This window comes from Lissotriton vulgaris, unplaced genomic scaffold (assembly GCF_964263255.1).
Source record: "Lissotriton vulgaris unplaced genomic scaffold, aLisVul1.2 SCAFFOLD_815, whole genome shotgun sequence".
Lineage (NCBI taxonomy): Eukaryota > Metazoa > Chordata > Amphibia > Caudata > Salamandridae > Lissotriton > Lissotriton vulgaris.
This window is the reverse complement of record NW_028243422.1, coordinates 109,528-131,022: the sequence shown is the minus strand read 5'-3', so window position 1 is coordinate 131,022 and position 21,495 is coordinate 109,528. Positions and strand designations below refer to the sequence as shown.

Here is a 21,495-nt window from a genome sequence, read left to right as displayed (position 1 = left end):
GGAAACTTTTAATTCGTTTTTCCACAACTCCTAATTGAAGAAACCGAAGGGGAAGTTTCCAGAATGTGCATTAGTTTTCTGTGTGTACAGGGAACTCTTCTGAGGACTTCAGGTAGGTTTTATGGATACAAAAAGGTTTTGTGAGGACAGCAGCTCATTTCTGTAGCAATTATTTCAAGATTCAAAGGATTTTTCGGAAGACTTACAGGGATTTAGGAAGATGTAAGAGCATTTCCTGATGACACAAGGGAGTTTTCAGAGGAATCAAAGGTATTTTCCGAGTACTTAAGAGTTTTGTTGAGGATACAAAGTGATTTTATGAGGATCTGAAAGCTTCCTAGCACTTTGTGTGAACTTAGTGGTGGCAGTTACACACTGTGGCAGTGAGACCTGCACCTTACACACTGAGAGGAGAATAATAAACCAGCCTTACCTGCTTAGGGTGCTTCTGACATCCTGCAAAACAGAAAAACAAAGTGAAATCAGTTTCCAGAGAAGATGTTAAAGTTATGATAGTATTTGTAGGAGTGAAACACTCGATCTACGATTAGAAAACGTTGGCTGCGGTCACATGACAAAGCACATTCTGTGGCATCGCATGACCCAGCACAGAGTGTGACATTCTGAATGTCGACAAATCACATAGCAGAAACTGATATTCTGAATGGACTCACATGACACATTGTAAGATGTTCTGAACAGGGTCACATGCAGGGGCTTCATTTAGGGCTTGCCAGGGTTCGCAGATGCGACTCCTGGATTGCCCCTTGTGACCCCTGGCACTGCTTGTGCGACCCCTGGCTTCAGAAGTAGTAAAATCAGTGCCAAGAAGACAGAGGCAGATCGCCCTTATGAGAGTTGAGTTCCACCTTCGTTTTCTGCCACTTTATTACATTAACAGTGAATAATCTGCCAGAAGTCATCGTTGTAGATCCTAGTGTGCCATGTTTTATTATACTAATAGTTATACAGGTAACGGGCGTTGCAGGAGTAAGTATGAACAGCAGGGATACTCGAAGAGTGTTCTTCAGTAGAGTCAGGAACGAACAGATGCATTACTAAAGAGTGCCATGAAGGAGTAGTTAAGAGCCGAAGGGGTAGAAGAGTGCCAACAGGAGGAGGTACAAGGAAGGGGTACTAGAAGAGTACCCTGTAGGAGGAGGTACAAGAAGAAGGGGTACCAGAAGAGCACCCCCCAGGAAGAGGTCAAGGAAGGGGTACTAGAAGGGTGCCCTGTAGGAGGAGGTACAGTCAGAAGGGAGGCTAGAAGGTGCCCTGCAGGGGGAGGAGGTAGGGCAGAAGGGGTACTAGAGGGGTGCCCTGCAGGAGGAGGTACAGTCAGAAGGGAGTCTAGAAGAGTGCCATGCAGGAGGAGGTACAAGGAAAGGGTACTAGAAGAGTGCCCTGCAGGATGAGGTACAAGAAGAAGGGGTACTAGAAGAGTGCCCTGTAGGAGGAGGTACAAGAAGAAGGGGTATTAGAAGAGTGCCCTGCAGGAGGAGGTACAAGCAGAAGGAGTACACGAAGAGTGCCCTGCAGGAGGAGGTACGAGCGGAAGGGGTACTTGAAGAGTGCCCTGCAGGAGGATGTACGAGCGGAAGGGGTACTAGAAGAGAGCCCTGCAGGAGGAGGTACAAGAAGAAGGGGTCCTAGAAGGGTGCCCTGCAGGAGGAGGTACAAGGAAAGGGTACTAGAAGAGTGCCCTGCAGGAGGAGGTACAAGGAAGGGGTACTAGAAGAGAGCCCTGCAGGAGGAGGTACAAGAAGAAGGGGTCCTAGAAGGGTGCCCTGCAGGAGGAGGTACAAGGAAAGGGTACTAGAAGAGTGCCCTACAGGAGGAGGTACAGCCAGAAGGGAGGCTAGAAGGTGCCCTGCAAGGGGGGGGGGGGGGGGGTAGGGCAGAAGGGGTACTAGAGGAGTGTGTTTAAGTGGAAGTCATCTAGAAAATGAGATCACAGCTGCCCAGGAAGAACAAAGAACTGTGACCCCCTCTTGTGCAGTTATGGACTTTTGAAGAATCTGCTTGTATGAAGCTCCCGCCAGTTACTGGATTAATTCATCCCAGAATGGGGTGAGCTGCTGGAGTGAAGAGGCTGAGATGGGAGACCCTCTATTAACATTTAAATAAGAACCAGGTATGAGCAAAGGATTTGGAATATTGGTCTTTTTATGACAAGTTGTCTATGACCCTCATGCGACGTGGCTAAAGTTCATGTCAGTAGAAGGACTCAAACGCACTGTTTAGAGGGTGACGCCAGGTTCACAGCTGGCAAATGGAAAGTGTCCTCATCAGAGATACAGAATAACTCTAAGAGAGAATATAAACTATTAAAGAAATAATTGTGAAGCACTTTCAGATCAATATTTACAACTGTGAAACCTGTGTGCGTTGTAGTGGTTTATTGATTCACAGCAAATGACTGCACCTTGATGACCACTCTCAGAGGACCAGCATTTGTGATAATACTCTGCGACATCAGAGCTTTTAGGAAGAGCTGAACATGGGACTGCTTTAGTAATTCATGACCAACTATGATGTAAATGGTGTTTTACGTTCAATATGATTCAGAACGTGTCAAAGAAAACATCTTTCTAGTAAGCATTGAATTTTTTATATATAAAAAGAACATATTGTTTCTATTTACATGTTTCTCTGAAATTCTGCCATCTTTGAAGGCACTGCTCCCCACATCTGTGTATTGTATATTGCTGGGGTCTTCAACCTTTTCTGTAATAAGAGCCATTTATGATCAAAGAAAAGCTCCCGAGATACTATTTGTGTTGTAAAAGTGACCACGTCAGACAAGATCACAGTAGTGGTCGTCCCGTGCACGATTACCAGCAATTTGGAATGCCTCTGAATGAGTAATACAGGACGGCCACGGGTGCAATGCCCCCGGCCAATGGTAATAGTATTAATAATGCGTCTCTCCAAAGCTGCATGAGTAATACATGACGCCCATAGGTGCAGGGGGCGTGGCAAAGCACGCAATGGCGAAGGTCGCACTAGGGTAGAGCTCCGTGCTAAGCTCCCCTTCCCTGAGCCGATTCTCCGCCACACTACACCGCAGCCGCCCGAAACTGCAGGCGGACCCTCCCGGGACACTTCTCGGCATTCTGGCCGACTTTCACTTTGGAGCTCCGACGAGGCCGACTCCGGCCTAGCCTACGGCCCTCCTGCGGGACCTGCTGCCTCCTGGCCGGCAGGGCATTCAAGAGAGGACGCGGCTCGGGCCCAGCACACAGGCCCCGGCCGGCGATCCCCACCACACGGACTGCAGCCCCCTAGCCGACTGCCGCCAAGCTGAACACACCCTCCGGCGGCCCCGAGCTCGCCCCACCTCATTGCTGGACGCTTGCGGGGGGACTGGACTGTGAGAGGAGCGGACACCCGGCCCTCGCATCGCGGCCGCCACACACCAGAGGCCCCGTGAATGGCGCGGACTCGCTTGGCTTCCTGACGACGCGCCCGGGGCAGGCAAGACACGGAGGACACTACAGGCGAGGCGCTGGTGAAATGGCGAACCCGGCTGACGGGGGCTCCTCTCCGGGATGCTGAGCTTAGACCGGAGCCACCCGGTGAGTCCCTCTCGCGCCTGCCGGCGTAACGGAACCTGCGCGGAGTAGCCACCCGGGATTTGCGTTGTGTACCCACTGCCTGTACAGAAGCAGCCCGGCCCCCCCGCCTGGTCGCCACACCACAACCAGCGACAGCCTGGCCGGCCCCCTGGGACGGAGGCTCACAACAGCGCGCTCCGCAGCAGACTCACCTAAGGGCCTCCCGCGGGAATAGCGGCTGCCTGGGGGACGGGGAGGCACGTGAGGGACCGCAAATTAGGCCTGGACCTGGCGGCCGGATCTGCCTGCCGCACCTGCACACTGTGGACCCGCGAGCCGCCCTAGCCGCCCTAGCCCCCAGCAACAACTGGGACGGTGCGGTGAAACCACGCTGGGAGAGAGCGGGGACACTTGGACAGCGTGCTAGCAGCTATGGAGCGCATGGAACAGTCGCTCCAACTGACCAGAACTTCCTTAGAGTCCAAAATAGACGGTGTTGCCGTGGACCTAACCCACCTCAGGGATGATCACAGGAAACTGTCCGATCGGACCAAGACTCTGGAGGGCACGGTGAAGGAGATTGAACCCAAAGTCGCCCAGACGGACAGGCAAGTGCAAGACCTCCTGAACAGAGTGGAGTTCCTGGAGGACCGGGCCGAGGACGCGGAAGGGAGGGCGAGACGCAACAACATCAGGCTCGTTGGGGTCCCGGAAAAATGGGAAGGAAACCACCCTGCCCAGCATGTTGAAGACTGGCTCAGGACCCTGTTACCCGAAGGCACGCTATCACCCTACTTTGTAGTGGAGCGGGCACACCGAGTACCGATGTGGCCCCGCACCACCGGCACTAATCCGAGACCGCTGCTCTTCCGGATACTAAACTATAGGGACCGGGACACGGTGCTGAGGGAAGCCAGACGCCTAGGCGAAATCCGAACAGACAATGCCACAATAATGTTCTTCCCCGACTACACTGTCCAAGTGCAACGTCAAAGGCACAACTTCATGGAGGTGAAGCGGCGACTCCGCACCGCGGGCCTTAAATATTCCCTGCTATTCCCAGCAAAACTGAGAGTGGTGGCAGGGGACAAGACTCACTTCTTCAACACCCCGAGGAGGTCAGTGAGTGGCTGGATGAGGGCACAGACACAGCACCTAGACAGGCACGGGGCGGTGAGGAGAGACCAAGGGCACGCGGGCCGCGGAGCCGTCGCAGGAACAAAGCACAGCAGTCTCAATGCCCTGAGGAGGGGTCCCGACACTCTCCTCCGATGGACCAAATGCTCCAGGAACAACAGGATGCGCTCCGGAGAGTCTCCCAGTTGAGTACTTCGCCATCCCAGGAAGCGGCCCTGGATGACGGCAAAACAGACAGTCCCTAGCGATGAAGATGAAGCTGTATATGGGATCCCGAACTCACAGATCTCGGTGGACCTGCCAGACGTCACACCGCAAACTGCCGACCTGTTTCATTGACTCAGTGACAGTCATCTGTGTAACGTCTGCCGTGGCGGGGGGGATGGCGGCAGGAACTGACAGGACGCTGAGGCGCGGCTGATGCCTGACGCCGCTGGGGACATCTTCTCCCCCCCTGCCTGCCGATTGGACAGTGGACAGCTGGAACAGTGAGTACTGCCCCCAATGGTACTGATGGACTCAGGGTGTGGTGGCGGTGGGGTTGTCTCCTGGCCCGTACTCATCCTATACCACCTCTGACCGCAGGCCACGGTCAATGGGGAGCCATTCCTACCAGGGGCCCTGGAAACGCACCAAACCCCCTTATACCCTCCCTCTGCCGGGGCCGGCTTGAGCGGGGCCCCCCATGGGTCGAATGGTGCCACGTTCCGGAACATTGATATTGGCTGCCAGTTGCCTATCTCATATGGCTCATGGAAGGATCTTGATCCCCTTCCTTGACTAAACATCTGAACTGCCGAGACTGTGCTTAGCACACGTTACCCCCTAGACCTGAAAGGTTGTCCCTCTCGATCGAGAGTATGGACGGTGGCCCGTTTCGCCACTGCCCTTTTGGTATTTTAGTGGGGTTCACCCACCGCTGGTTCTTGTTGTTCTTCGTTTTCCCCCTCCCTAATGTCTTTCTGAACATTGCTGAGTGTACTGAGGGGGGTGGTTGTGGGAGAGCTGGGAAAAGGGATGCATTGGACCTTCGTGGGGCTGCTGTTCGTAAATATGGTGGGGGGGGAGTTCACATTGCTAGAATGTCCGCGATAACGATTTGCACCTGGAATATCAGAGGCATGCACACACCGTTGCGCCGTTATCAAATACATTCCTACTTGAAAAGACAGCAGGTGCACATTGCACTCCTGCAGGAAACGCATTTGTGCGGGGCGGAGGTGGCAGCGCTGCGCCGTAGATGGAGGGGACAGCTATATGCCACAGAATACTCCTCGTTTGCCCGTGGGGCGCTACTGTGGGTGAAACCGGGCACTCCCTTCACAATGACAGATGTCCTCACAGACCCGGAGGGAGGTACGTGTTGGTGAAGGGCCGCATGGATGGGCAACCAGTAGTTTTGGCGTCCGTTTACTCTCCGAACACGGACCAGGGGGGTTTTTGGGCGCGCATTTCGGAGAAGCTGGCGTCCTGGCACGGTGTCCCCTGGATACTGGGAGGGGATTACAATACGGTGCTGGATCCCATGTTGGACCGCTCGGCCCCACCCAGGCCGGACGCAACATCCCTGGGGGCCACGAGAGCACAGTGGGATTTAAAAGATGCATGGTGCACACACAACCCTAACACCAAAATATACTCTTATTACTCAGGGGCGCACGCGCTACACGTCCACCTCGACAGGTACATGGTGTCATCAGAACTGCTGCCACACATCACAGATTCTCAATACCTTGGCCGAACACACTCGGATAATAATCCACACACGCTGCGCATAGCTTGGGAACGCCCACATCCGCCCATCCCCACCTGGCGTTTACAACCTGCCCTACTGCTGGCTGCCCCCTTTCGAGACTCCCTGCAGGCTTGTGTAGCACAATACTTGACAGACAACTCGGACACAGCGTCCTCCCCACGGGTTGAATGGGACGCCTTTAAGGTGGTGATACGGGGACACTGTCTGGGCATGCAGGGGAGTATGCAGAAAACACTAGAAGCTGACTTACGCAGGGTGGAGGTGGATCTGCTCCGCCGGGAGCAGGAAGCGGTGGCTGGGACAGGTGACCGATTAAACGAGGCCCGAGCGGAACATGCGGCATTACTGGAATGACTGAGACACATCAATTATGCGCCACACTCGGCGCGCGTACACCAACACAGCGACAAGCCCGGGAGGTTGCTGGCCTGGCTAGTCAGGCAAGAGAACCGCACGGAGCCGGTGTCCGCCATCCGAACAATCGAGGGAGAGACAGTATACACACAGAATAAGATACACCAAGCCTTTGTGAGACACTACCAGGCCCTGTATAAGTCCCAGTTGAGGGTCTCCTCGGCGTCCATTGCAGATTACCTTGCAGAGATACAACTGCCTTCCCTCACAAACGCGCAACAGGGGGACCTAGGAGCACCATTCACACAGGAGGAAATGCGCGAGGCCATTTTCGCCCTATCCAATGGCAAATCCCCTGGCCCGGATGGCTTACCTGCCGAATTTTTTAAAGCATGCTCAGACACACTGATCCCGGAGCTGCTCAAGGTTTATAACGCCGCGATCGAGGACTCGGCGCTCCCGGACACGCTTAATGAAGCCAATCTTGTCTCGCTTTTGAAGCCCGGCAGGGATGGCACATGCATGGGGTCATACAGGCCATTAGCTATGTTGAATACTGACTATAACATTTTCCCCTCCTTGCTGGCCCGACGATTAGCCCTAGAGGTCCCAAATCTAGTACATGATGACCAGAATGGTTTTATGCCAGCAAGAAGCACTTCCCGCAACGTACGCCGCCTCTTCCGAGTTCAGGAAGCTGCCACGTTGCATTGGCCGAGATCAGGGTGTCTAGTTTTGGACCTTGAGAAGGCCTTGGACTCCGTGGAGTGGCCCTATCTGGGGGCGGTACTAGACAGATTTGGCGTGGGCGACGCTTTCGCGGACATGGTCGGATTACTCTACCAGCGGCCCAGTGTCCGAATGAGGACGGACAGGCTGCTCTCGGAGGCGGTGCGGGTGCGCAGAGGCACCCGGCAGGGCTGCCCCCTGTTACCCCTTCTCTTCTCCCTGGCCATTGAGCCCCCGGCGGCACTGTTGCGGGACAAGGGAGCAGGATGGGGGATCCCGCTGGCTGACGGGGTCCATACAGTTTCGCTTTAAGCGGACAACCTGCTGCTGTATGTGCGGGACCTTACCGCAATACCGGGCGCACTGTCAGACATTTTCCAGACATTTGAAGAAGCATCGGGTCTTAGGGTCAACTGGACTAAGTCCGGAGTGTATTCGTTCAGTCCGGACCTGCGGGAGTGTGATGTGCACCTCGGAGGCGCTCGACTCACATGGTATCCCACTACTTTTAAGTACCTCGGGATGTATATATACAGGGACACGCAAAACATACTGGAGGGCAACCTGGTGCGCGCTATCTCCTCGTTGCGGGCCCAGATGACCTTCTGGAAGACTCTGCCACTGAACGTACCCAGCAGGATCGCACTATCTAAAATGATAGCTCTGCCCAGGCTTCTGTATCACTTTGCAAACATCCCACTGTATGTCCCCACCAAGATATTCCGTGACCTGGAATCAATGCTCCGCAGCCTGATCTGGAATGCTGGGCGCCCCCGCGTGGCCCTGGCGAAGCTGTACTCCCCGACTGCTGAGGGAGGGCTGGGAGTCCCCAATATGGAGCTATATTACCTGGCCGCGCAGCTGCAGTGGGTGACACACTGGCTTAGTGACTCGCATCTTGATGATACGGCCACCGCTGACTACCAATGGACCCACACGCAGGTCTGCGCCCTGTTTCATCCCCTGACCAAGGGATCCCGCCCTCTACCCCTGCACGTGGCTGTGGCCCGTAAATGCTTCATCCGTAGCCTAAAACTGACCCAGGTGGTCAGGCCATATGCCCCTGCACTCCCCCTGATGGGCACCCCCTGGAGGGGCGGGACAGTGACATCCCGTGTTCTGGAGAGCTGGACCGCGGCTGGGGTGGAAACCATGGGCGACCTCTATGCGGATGGGGCCATGCTCCCATTTGCGGAACTGTCGGAGAGCACGGGCCTGCCGGCGGGGCAATTCCTGCTCCACGCGTCTATACTGCGGGCATACACGGAGTCCTGGGGAGATATCCAGGATGAGCCACCGATTCACCACCTAATGCAGTACCTGCACGTCATGGGCAACGGCTCCCACATCATTCGCTGGCTGGCGCAGGCCCTCCTCATGCACACACAAAGACCCACACAATCGATTAGAGACAAATGGGCGGCACACCGAGGGAGGGATTGGACAGATAAGGAATGGAACCTGGTTCTGGCCAGCCCCGTGAATATCCCACGTAACTCCCGCTTCCGGACCATTCAGCTGTACATACTGCACCAGGCATATTTATCACCAGACAGAATCAACAGGTACTTCATGATCAACACTGCCGCCTGTCCCAGATGTGACCTGCTAGGCGCGGACATCCTACACATGCTCTGGCACTGTCCCTCTCTAGCCACTTACTGGGGGGAGGTGACATCTCTCCTGACGCATAGCACGGGCCCGGGGTTGCCACACACGTGGGAGGCTTGTATACTTGGGCTATACAAAAGAACCAAACTCAATAAGACACAAGCTAGGTTCTGGGATCTAGGCCTCATCACAGCCAAACGGCTGCTCACCAAACACTGGAAACGGAGAGAACCGCCAATCCCCAAATACTGGTATGCATCCTTCACCAACTGGGCTAGAGCAGAAAGCACAGCATTGCACCGGGAGGAGATAGCGGGCTTAAGGCAGTTCCCAATAGCACAACTCTGGGATGACATCCTGAGGTCCCTCCAGGGGGAGGGCACGGCCAGAGGGCTCACATAGAGACTGCTGCAAAGGAGATAGCACTGCTGGGGTAACAGTGGCGGAGACAGGGACGCAGGTTGTATCCCCCCCCTCATGACACCCGCCCGCCGGGAGCAATGGAGACGTGGCGCCTGCGGCCTGTAGGAAGCCAGCCACCCCCCGGACGCCCTGAGCAGCGGTTGTACCACACGTCCGACATGCTGGCTGTGGACACGGACGGCCAACCACACGAAGACTCACTTATCCACAATGGATTGAAACATACTCCTGGCCCCTCTCCGCGGCATCGCTCCCGCAAGTACACTCTCCCCTCCCGCCCCCCATTTTTTTTGGGAAATATATTTTTATTGCAGGAATCAGCAAAAACGTTACATATACGACCAGCATCATAAAACCAAGAAAATCAATGAGCTACCTCCCACCCACCCCCCGCAACATGTCTTCATACGTAAACATTCAGCCCTCAACCCAAAGGCCAGGCGTCAAAGTCCAATGGGGGCTCAGCAGGAAAGCAAAGCTGGTCCGGATAATCCCCTGTCCGTCATCTGCTTTTCTAAACAATCCCATAAAGCCCAAAAGAAAATCCCTCCCATAAAACACTAAATTCCAAAGTAATCCCTCCCCAACCCAGCCCTGCCATCAGTGTATGGTAGCAACCGCAGTAGGATGCACGAAAGGACCCAAGAGGAGAGCATCAGAGATAAGAATCGCAATCGCCTAACGGGACTCAGGGCGTGCCGCATTCTCGCTATCAGAGTCGCTGGGGGCGCAATAGTCCCTGAGGGCCTGCACTAGTGTCTCCCATTCCAGCGCTGCCTCCTGTGCCTTCTCATTATGCTGTCTCCCAGCTAGTTGGTATCTCAGCGTGCTTTCTCCCGCCGCCCACTTCAAGAGTTCGCTGTGCCATCTGCTCCTAGTCGGACCAGCTCGTGCCTTCCAGTTCCTGGTCACCTCTCGCTTAGCCAAGAGAAGCCCCAAATCAATAAATTTACTGGAAATTTTGTTTTTAGGGGTATGTGGAAACCAGTGCAAGAGTCCCACCGCGGCATCGACCGATAGGGGCCTCCCCGTCACCTCCGTCAGGGTCTTCCCCACTTCCATCCAGTAGGAGGACAAACCCGGGCAGGCCCACAGCATGTGGAGGAGGTCCGCCTCCGGCTCCGGGCATCTAGGGCAGTTTGCCGAGCTCGTGGCGAAGTACTGTTGGATTTTCGCCGGGGTCAGGTATGCCCGATGGAGTACATAATAGTGAACCAACTGGAAACGGACGTGGCGCGTCCCCTTCCAAGCCCGCCGCACGAGTTGAGACCAGGTCGTTTCCGGGATCTCCTTGCCTATGTCCGCCTCCCAACGGGCTCTCAGAGTCGTAAGGGGGGTCAGCCCTTCATTGATTAGTCTACCATAGAGGCATGTGACCGCCTTCACCGTGCCCGCAGACATCATGACGTATTGGCACACCGGAGACGTAGGAGGTTCCTCCTGTCCGCCTTTCCAGTGCGCCTGGATTGCTCGGACCAGGGCCGAGTGCAATAGGAAGTCTCCGCGGGGAATCTCGAAGCGGTCAATGAGCTCCTGAAAGGGCAAGAGCACCCCAGCCTCATAAAGATCCCCTACCACCTGCAGCCCCGCGTCCTCCCAGTCCGCCAACCGTGACCAATCACCGCCATGGGGCAAGGCCGTCAACATCCCTAAAGGTATTTCAGGCGCATACGGTATTCGCAATTGGCCCCGGGCGTGGGCGCGGTTCCAACACAGGCGAATGGTCTTCTCCTCCAGCATCAGGTCTTGCAGGGCCAAACGTTGGCGTAGAGCTATGAAGGAGAGAACATGTCTGGCCATCCCCCTACCTCTCCTATCCTCCGGGCCCCGGAATTCCCTGGCAATCTCCTGGGTGAGGGTCTGGAGCTGTGCCGCCAGATAGTATTTCTCAAAGTCCGGCACCGCGAGCCCACCCTCGGCCTTCGGCCTCATCAGGGTTTTGAGGGCCACTCTTCGGCGGCCTGAGCCCCAGAGGAATCCGACTATCATTGACCGTAGGAGCCTAAATGTGGCCGGCGGGATCCAAACCGGCAGCGCCCGGAAATAATACAGTAACCGGGGGAGAGCCACCATTTTGAGGAGAGCGACCCGCCCCGCCATTGATAGCGGTAGCGTAGCCCAGAAGTCCATATTACCCCGCAGCGCTCGACTGCATCTGGTAATGTTTCCGTCTAGGAGGTCAGATGGTTCATGATAGATATACACTCCCAGGTACCTGAAGCAGTCAGGTTCCCATCTAATCTCTCCATTGAGGGCCGGGCTAGGGGCGCCTCTGCGAACCGGGAAAAGGCATGTCTTAGCCCAATTCACCCGGAGGCCCGAGACCTCCCCAAACGCCGTGAGCGCTGCTGCGGCTCCACGTAGGGCCACAACTGGGTCCTCAAGGAAGAGCAGCAGGTCCTCGGCATACAGGGAAATGTGGTGCGGGCCCGAAGGTGTCCAGAAGCCATCGTAATGAGCCCCCGATCGGAGTAGCAATGCGAGAGGCTCCACCGCCAGCGCGAAAAGAAGTGGGGATAACGAGCAGCCCTGTCTCGTGCCTCGTTCCACCGGGTACTGTGAGGAAATTAACGGACCCGCTCGAACCCTGGCCGATACGGAGGTATATAAGACCGCGGTCCATCTGATGAACCCCTCGCCCAGGCCGAACCGTCGCAACACAGCGTGCAGGTAGTCCCATTCCAGGCTATCAAATGCCTTCTCTAAATCCACCGATAGGACCACCGGGCACGGAGCATCTACGAGCGGTTCACCCAGCAAGCGGAACAACCTACGGATGTTCATTGTCGTGTTGCGCTTGGGGATGAACCCAGCCTGGTCTTCATGCACCAGGGAGCTCATGTGGCCCAGCAGTCTCGAGGCCAAGATGCTGCTCAGAATCTTATAGTCGACCGTCAGCATCGATAAAGGACGGTAGGACGCCGGATCGGCCGAGTCCCGTCCCGGCTTGAGGAGGGGAACCACCAGGGCCTCGCGCATAGAGCCGGGGAGTCGGCCAAGCCGCTTCGCCTCTCTGTATACGATTACCAGTCTCGGAGCCAGGAGGTCGGCGTAAGCCGCGTAAAATTCCACAGGAAGACCGTCTAGACCCGGGGTCTTGTTCCGCGCCATCCTTTTAATGGCGCTGCGGATCTCCCCCAGTTCGATATCGGACCCCAGGGCTTTCGCCACGTCAGGCTCCACCGTTGGGAGCTCCAGGGGCCTCAGATAGTCCTCGAGAAGGTCGGGGTCTTTGGCAGCACGACTGCGATATAGCTGATCGTAGTAGTGCCGGTAGCAGCCTAGAATCTCCGGTTGAGTATGCACCATGGTCCCGTCCGCCATGCGCATGGACGTCGTCAGTGAGGTCTAGCGCGTAGGGTTAGCTAGCCAAGCCAACAATGCGCTCGACCTATCCCCTTCTGCGATGGACCGAACCGTATAGGCCTTGTAGTCGAAGCAGCGCAGCCGCTCGATCTCCGCAGCCACCGTCTCCTTCGCCTCCGCCGTGCGGCCCTGAAGTTCAGGGTGCCCGGGGCGGCGGAGTTCCAACTCACGAAGCCTCCGATCCGCCACGTCCAAATCATCAAGGATAACCCGCCTCATACCTACCTTCTTGGTGATGCAATAACCCCTCACCACCACCTTAAAAGCGTCCCACTCCAGCGCTCTCGAGCTCGCAGTGCCCCTGTTGGACGCGAAATACTCCTCAATCTTGTCCCCTAATTCCGCTTTGAACACAGCGTCCTCGAGGATCTCAGGACGTAACTTCCAGGTGGGCACCGCCGGCGCCCCCGGAAACCAGCGAAGGGCCAGCAGGAGGGGGTTATGGTCCGAGATGGTCCTAGTCAAGTATTCGGAACGGATCGCCGCTGAAACCAGTTCAGTCGAGCCAAGAAACCCGTCCAACCTAACGTGCAACTCGTGTAGGCCCGAGAAATAGGAGTAATCTCTAGCGTCGGGGTGTTGCGCTCTCCAAATATCCGTCAGACCCCACTGTATCTGCCAGTCCTTACGACTTTTAGCCACACGGCGGACCGGAGAATCAGGGAGGGGCGGATGCGAGCGATCGGTGTCCACATCCACCACCGAATTGAAATCTCCGCCGAGCAGGAGGGGCCCTGTGAAAAAGTGGGCCAGGGAGCCCGATAACCTAGAAAGGAAGGCAGTCTGGTCCGTGTTAGGTGCATATACACAGCAAACATTCAGGTCCCTCCCCCCCAGTGTGCCCGAAATGGCCACGTAGCGCCCCTCTGGATCTACCACTGAGTTTGTGACCTGGAAGGGAACCCCAGCTCTAATCCAAATTAGCGCCCCCCTGGCATACGCGGAGTACGACGTGCAGAAGACCTGCCCCCTCCACCTACGCTGTAGCGCCGCCCCTTCCGCCTTGTTCAGATGGGTCTCCTGCAACAGCGCCATTTGTATTCCCCTACGCACTAAATAAGCATGGACTTTGTGCCGCCTAGACATGGTATGAAGCCCCCGCACATTCCAAGTAATACACTTCACATTAGCAGCGTCAGCCATTGTCCCAAACAGTTCGTGCAAAGTCCCCCCATCTGGGTCCCAACAAAGAGCAAACAACAATCAACCCAGCACTGATGGCGGCCATTTCCCCCAACCAAAACTCAACAACTCTTAAACGAACCAAACCCCTGCCCACCCTCCCCAGAACAGGACCCAAATATCTCCATCTAGTTCCCATCCAAACCATACCCTCAGAGAACCCTTCGTCCCCAACTAATCCTACGGTCGCCACCGTAGGAAGGCCTTAAGGGCCAGGTGCGGGCTGGGCGGTGACAGTGGGCCCTCGATGCCCTGGCTACCAGGACTGAAGCAAGCCCAAAACAGTATCGGAAACCCTCGGGGCTAAGGCAAGGCACCCCACCCCCCGCTACCCCGGAGATCATGCTGAGCCATCGGCACCCGCCACCCCCGTTACGGGCCCCCACCCAAAAGGATGCAGCTCACCCCATCAACCCTGTCCATCTAGAAGGTCCTCAACCGATTTCGGCGTGATCACCGGTGTGCTGATGCTATCTGTCACCGAGTCCTCCGAGTCCGTTGATGCCCCCTCGCCACCAGGGTTCTCTTCTTCCATAATGGCGTCATCTCGTGAACTAGACAGTGCAGACAACGCCTCTAACACTCCTTTCCGCTCCGTCGATGTCTCCTCAGTTGAAGGGCCGCCCGACCGGCCTCGGCGACTCCGTATCCTCTTAGACCGCCGTCGCTGTCCCGGCTCCGCCGCTGGCTGAGATGTGGAGGTGAAACCATCTTTCCCAGCCCTATAAAGTTCAAGCCAGTTACAGACATCCTCCGGGGTATCAAAAAACTGAGTCTTGTCATCGACAATGATGCGGAGCTTTGCTGGAAACAGGAGCGAGTATTGAATGCCCTCACTCCGGAGCTCACGCTTGACCGCCAAGAATGAAAACCGCCTGCGTTGGGTTTCATAGGTGTAGTCCGGGAAGATGTTCACCTGGCTGTTCTCCACCTTGAAGGGGCCATTATGTCGAGCGGCATTGAGGATAAGGTCCCTGTCGCGAAAATGCAGGAGGCGCGCCACCACCGGACGCGGTGCACGGCCCTGTTGCGGTGGCCTTGCTGGGACCCTATGAGCTCGTTCAAGGGTGTAGAAAGAGGATAAGCCCTCCGGGGCCACCGTGTCTCGGAGCCAGGCTTCCAAGTAGGCCACCATGTCGCCATCTTCGATCTTCTCCGGCAGGCCTACCACTCGGATGTTGTTGCGCCTGTTACGGCCTTCCGCATCCTCCGCTCGCTGTTCCAGAGCAGAAATCCGGGACAGGGCATCTTTCATTGACGCGGCCAAGGATCGCTGCGCCGGCTCCAAGGTCTTCACCGAGCCTTCCACTTCTTTGACCCTGTCCGACAACTTGCCGTGATCCGCCCTAAGGAGGCCCAGGCTCGTCGCCACCTGAGCAATGTCCTGCTGAAGGGCCGAGCGTGTGGTTGCAATCGCCTCCAGGACGCGGTCAAACTGTTGCTGTAGCGGCGTGCCCCCAGCGCTTCCCGGGTCTCCATGGCTCTCCTTGTCCGGGGTCTCCGAGTCAGAGGCGGCCGGGGTGGTCCCCTTGGCCCCTCTCGGCTTCCCCATGTCGCGGGTAGCGCACGGTGTGGACTCAGATAAAGGCGCCTTCGAGTGCGGGCGTCGGCTACAATTCTCTCGATTGCTGGCCCTCAGGGTGAGGGCTGGCGATCCTCTTCTCCAGGGCCAGGTGGACCTCCACCGCTTCGGCTCGCGCCACCACCGTGTCGTCGGAGAGCACTGAGGAGGAGGCGGAGACACTCGGCGCCAGGCCGGGCAGGCCCGTCTGGTTGACGAGGACCCGGAGCAAGGGCCACCCACACCACCAGAGACTTTGTGGCGCCAGGGGGTTGTGCTTCCCAAGGGATCGGGTCGATCGGGGGAGGCAGCCAAGCGCTGCGTCGGAGGTCGGCACCACCGTCAGGATCTCCAGTCGTCCGTGTGGCGGGATCCACTATGGTAGGGGCATCCGACCATCCAGGCTCAAACACTAATGCCAGAGTCTCGTCCGGTCAAAGTCCAGATCCACACTCTCCAGGAAGACAAAAGAGCGGAGGGCACACCACACTCTGCGACGTTCCACCAGTCTAATGGTCCCGTCCGAGGGGACAAAGGGGTCCGGGCGCCATGTTGGGTCGCACTCCTCGGGACCACAAACTTCGAATTTCGGGCGGATCGACACCCGTCCCGGCTGCGCCAGGCGCCTCAGTAGGGTCCAGTCGGGCCGAACAACGATTTGCGGGGGCTAGGGTGCCCCGCAGCCACCGATTAACAGGATAAGTCCGGGCACAGTCCCGGAGCCGAGCTCTCAGGCGACCATCGCCATCGGCGCCCAAGCCACGCCCCCCCCTCCCGCCCCCCATCCCACACATATCCCCATGTTCACTGTTTCGGACTCTTGTTTCCCAAATGTAGCCATGACTTCCTTACACGCCACACTCGGAAGATGTGCCTGGTCACATGTCCGGCCACGGGACCAGACTCGGGTGGCGTCTCCCAAAAACACAGCATGGCTACACCATTTATCAGTCAGGCGCGTCACGCACTCTGTCGACAGCCCGTGGGGCCCCACCGCTCTCAATGGCTGTCATATACCGCGACAAAGACAGACCGCGCACATGCACCGATAACCCCCACTCCATTGCCGCGCCCCCAAGGACTGACGCTCCGTTCTGTGGGTTTCAGTGTCGTGGATGCTTGAAAGATGCGCGATAACACAGCTAAAGACTGGGACACACCGATGAGAACTGAACTGTTTTGTTTGCAGAGTTAAACTGTTTACTTATAGAAAAAAATGAAAAAATAAGACGTCACTTGCGGATGTAACTGTCTAATGAGCACACTTGACACGAAAAGTGTAATTGAAGTCCCACTCACTGAGGGCACAATCAATGGAATGGTGCACCTTTCCCTATGCTCCCTTACCCTCACGATGCATCGTAATGTTGCAGCCGGCCCACTGGGTTGTAGGCTTCGCTATATGTACTGCTCTATAGAATACTAATAAACGTCTTACAAAAAAAATAAAAATTACGCCCATAGGTGCAATGCCCCCGGCCCATGGTAATAATATTAATAATACGTCTCTCCAAAGCTGCATGAGTAATACATGCCAGCCATAGGTGCAATGCCCCCGGCCCATGGTAATATTATTAATAATACGTCTCTCCGAAGCGTCATGATTGATCACTCAAATAACAGCTTTAAATATATTTTAGAAATCAATTTTTCATCAAAAGATCAGTTTATGAGTTCTGAAACTAAATACATATTCATCTCAAATACAGGCTTCAGAATTTTAGTACACATATATTAATTTAACGAAGCAAAAACGTCTAATTTTGAAGCCTGGGCTACACATGAGAGCATTTGCAGGTAGCTGGAGAGATACCAGTAGCTCACAAGCTCCTCGTTGGAGAAGCCGGGTCTATTGCAATCAGAAGTCAGTAGAGTTACTGCCTCAGTGGGTGGTAGCAAGCAGAGGGCCACTATTATCAGATAAACCAAACTCATAGGACCCTTTGAAGGTCATCAACAGATCATGGCCCATCGTCCTTGATGACAAAAAAGGTTTATAAACATGTCAGGAGTCACTTTCCTGTAACTACAAGAGCGGTTACTCTATAAGGTCATGGGAGAACATCCTAAAATGAGTCGCGAGGTCATATCAACGGGTCGGGGTCCATCATTCTAGCAGGAGGCAAGACTGGTCCTCTCTTGTAAGAAGGATGAGCCTCCCTTGGACTGTGGGTCTAACTGGTCCCATTTCATTTCTCTTCACTGACACAAAACTATGGGCCAAACTTAAATCTAAATTGGTGGTGGTGGGCTTGATTCCCAAATTGGTCACCAGGGGAAGCATATATTTATTATCTATCATTTTCCTAGAAGCAGAAATGGCATTTGAGCATGTGTTTAGACTAACTGGTGAATTACATGTGTGTACGAACCAGAGAGGGATGCTCTCTTTCACTCTTGGAGGGATGCTCTCTGTCATCCTCTGAGGGATGCTCTCTGTCATCCTCTGAGGGATGCTCTCTGTCGCTCTCCGAGGGATGCTCTCTGTCACCCTCCGAGGGATGCTCTTTGTCACCCTCCGAGGGATGCTCTCTGTCACCCTCCGAGGGATGCTCTCTGTCACCCTCCGAGGGATGCTCTCTGTCACCCTCCGAGGGATGCTCTCTGTCGCCCTCCGAGGGATGCTCTCTGTCGGCCTCCGAGGGATGCTCTCTGTCGGCCTCCGAGGGATGCTCTGTCGCCCTCCGAGGGATGCTCTCTGTCGCCCTCCGAGGGATGCTCTCTGTCGCCCTCCGAGGATGCTCTCTGTATCCTCCAAGGGATGCTCTCTGTCGTCCTCCGAGGGATGCTCTCTGTCACCCTCCGAGGGATGCTCTCTGTCACCCTCCGAGGGATGCTCTCTGTCACCCTCCGAGGGATGCTCTCTGTCACCCTCCGAGGGATGCTCTCTGTCCCCTTTCGAGGGATGCTCTTTGTCACCCTCCGAGGGATGCTCTCTGTCGCCCTCCGAGGGATGTTCTGGGTCAACCTTGGAGGGATGTCCTGGATAATCTCTGTCACCATCATATAGTGCCCTTTACATGGAGCTACTTCTCAGGAAGCTTCTTGGCTGTAAACTAATCAAACTATTTGAGCAGAGCATCGCTGTTAAAGTGACAGTGTATGACCACAATAAGGAGATGTATACCTCTAAGCCCACCCTAAGCCATATTGTTGAGGAATTTGGTTGCTGTTCAGGGTGTCAAGATAATACAGTCATAAATCAAATTTCTTTTGCTGGTGGGCAGCAAGTTGCGAACATTCATTTTGCACACACTGTAATATAACCAAGGGTTAAGCGTCTTATTAAATTGTCACTATTCTTTAAACTAAAGAGTTTTTGTGGCAATCTCTATCTTTATCTGGGGTGACAAATAAAACCTGTGAGCTGCCATTACCTATTCCAGATTCCTGGTTATATAGCTGTTCATCCAAACAAGAGGTTTGGAGACCACCTACATCAGGAGAATAGTATCCGCATTAGAACAGAAATGTTTTCAAACTTCTTAGAAAAGGAGGAATTTGGTTTCTTTCCAATTCTCTCGGGTGTTGTCTCTCATTACGCTTTCCATTTCTATCTAACTTTTAACACATTTTGCTCCTTGGTCTTCATATATTATTTACTGTCACTGGAATTGCTTGGTGTGTTGCATTCTCCCCATATATAAAATACATAAATAATTTGTATATAGATGGGTTATTAACTTGTATATCACGCTGTAAACGGTCACTGTACATTTCACAGTTTGTATATTGAGTTGGGCTCACAGCATCAAGAGGGACAATGGAAATTATCCATGTCTGTATATTGTGTGTGGCTCTCCGAGTGTGTGGGGTCACTGTGCATTGACCTAGCGAGGAGATCATACGTGCTCCGCTCATACATTTAATAATGCACACAAAATATGAATATTTCACATCCTTCTGTTTTATTTCCCAAACAGTATCTCACCTTCAGGAGTTCCCACGCTGGCGCCTCACACTTCGTTTCTATCTCCGTTATCAGGGCCTTTAGAGCACTGATTTTATTGGACAGTGTGGTGATATTTGCATTTTCTATCATGGTCATTTTCGTCTCCATCTCCTCCAGTCTTCTGTGCAGTGTTTGCTCATTTTCTTTCAGAAGCTGCCGCAGCTTTTCAAACTCAGATTCAATTTTATTCTTCTCAGTTCTTAGCTTGTTCTGTCAGAAGCAAAGAAAAGTTGTTTAGATATTAAAAAGCTTTCTATAAGCCATTCTTAGAGACGAAGTTCAGGAGGAGGGTGGTGGTGTTGATAGTTCCTTCATAAATAAGACCACTAATGTGCTTTTGCTAATATCGGGACTGCAATCTCTTAATACCTTCCCTTGTATCGTCTTCCATCCTTCTCACATTCCTGCCCTCCCCCTTCCCTCAGACATCTCATGAACTGTAGAAAGGTCAGAATATGTGAAGCTGCAGAGAAGCCTGATCCATGGAGAGAGTGCAAGGAAGAAAACCCGCTGCCGGCAGAGACACTCGATCCATGGAACAAGTGCAAGGATGAGAACCCACTGCAGGCAGAGAAGCTCGATCCATGGAGCTAGTGCAAGGAAGAGAACCCACTGCAGACTCGGATGCTCGATCCATGGAGCGAGTGCAAAGAAGAGAACCCACTGCAGGCAGAGACGCTCGATCCATGAAGCGAGTGCAAGGAAGAGAACCCACTGCAGGCAGAGACGCTCGATCCATGGAGCGAGTGCAAGGAAGAGTACCCACTGCAGGCAGGGACGCTCGATCCATGGAGCAACTGCAAGGAAGAGAACCCACTGCAGGCAGAGACGCTCGATCCATGGAGCGAGTGCAAGGAAGAGTACCCACTGCAGGCAGAAACGCCCGATCCATGGAGCGAGTGCAAGGAAGAGAACCCACTGCAGGCAGAAACGCCCGATCCATGGAGCGAGTGCAAGGAAGAGAACCCACTGCAGGCAGAGACGCTCGATCCATGAAGCGAGTGCAAGGAAGAGAACCCACTGCAGGCAGAGACGCTCGATCCATGGAGCGAGTGCAAGGAAGAGTACCCACTGCAGGCAGGGACGCTCGATCCATGGAGCAACTGCAAGGAAGAGAACTCACTGCAGGCAGAGACACTCGATCCATGGAGCAAGTGCAAGGATGAGAACCCACTGCAGGCAGAGAAGCTCGATCCATGGAGAGAGTGCAAGGAAGAGAACCCACTGCAGGCTGGGATGCTCAATCCATGGAGCGAGTGCAAGGAAGAGAACCCACTGCAGGCAGAGACACTCGATCCATGGAGTGAGGGCAAGAAGAGAACCCACTGCAGGCAGGGACGCTCGATCCATGGAGCGAGTGCAAGGAAGAGAACCCACCGCAGTCAGAGATGCTCGATCCAAGGAGTGAGTGCAAGGAAGAGAACCCTCTGCAGGCAGGGACGCTCGATCAATGGAGCAAGTGCAAGGAAGAGAATCCACTGCAGGCATAGACGCTCGATCCATGGAGCGAGTGCAAGGAAGAGAATGTACTGGGGGTAGGGATGCTCGATCCATGGAGCGAGTGCAAGGAAGAGAACCCCCTCAGGCAGATACAGGCAAACACCCAGAGACAGGCTGAAGTCAAAAGATGATGTAAAAGAAGTGTTGCCATGAAGTATCAGCCCTTTGGGATGGAAGACACAAGATTTGGGGAGTGCGGACTGCCCCTGTCCTGCCAGCACAATGGATGTGTTTGCCCAGAAGGAGGCGTTGAGGGGATGTCCTACAATGGCCCTCATTCAGAGGGAAGGGGAATCACTGATGTGGGAATTTCACGTTCAAAATCATAAATAATGTATGTGCATTCTGTTACAAAATGCAGAATTAT

General features: G+C 54.6%; 1 protein-coding gene across 1 annotated transcript in view; it reads right to left on the bottom strand.

The window, feature by feature from the left end:
- Positions 1-21,495, bottom strand: part of LOC147668405 (E3 ubiquitin-protein ligase TRIM11-like) — a 117,196-nt gene that overhangs the window by 46,337 nt on the left and 49,364 nt on the right. The window contains exons 3-4 of the mRNA XM_086948573.1: positions 19,608-19,838; positions 434-456 (exon numbers count right to left, since the gene is read on the bottom strand). Coding sequence (XP_086804699.1) covers positions 434-456; positions 19,608-19,838 — 254 coding nt within the window. The remainder of the gene's footprint in view (positions 1-433; positions 457-19,607; positions 19,839-21,495) is intronic.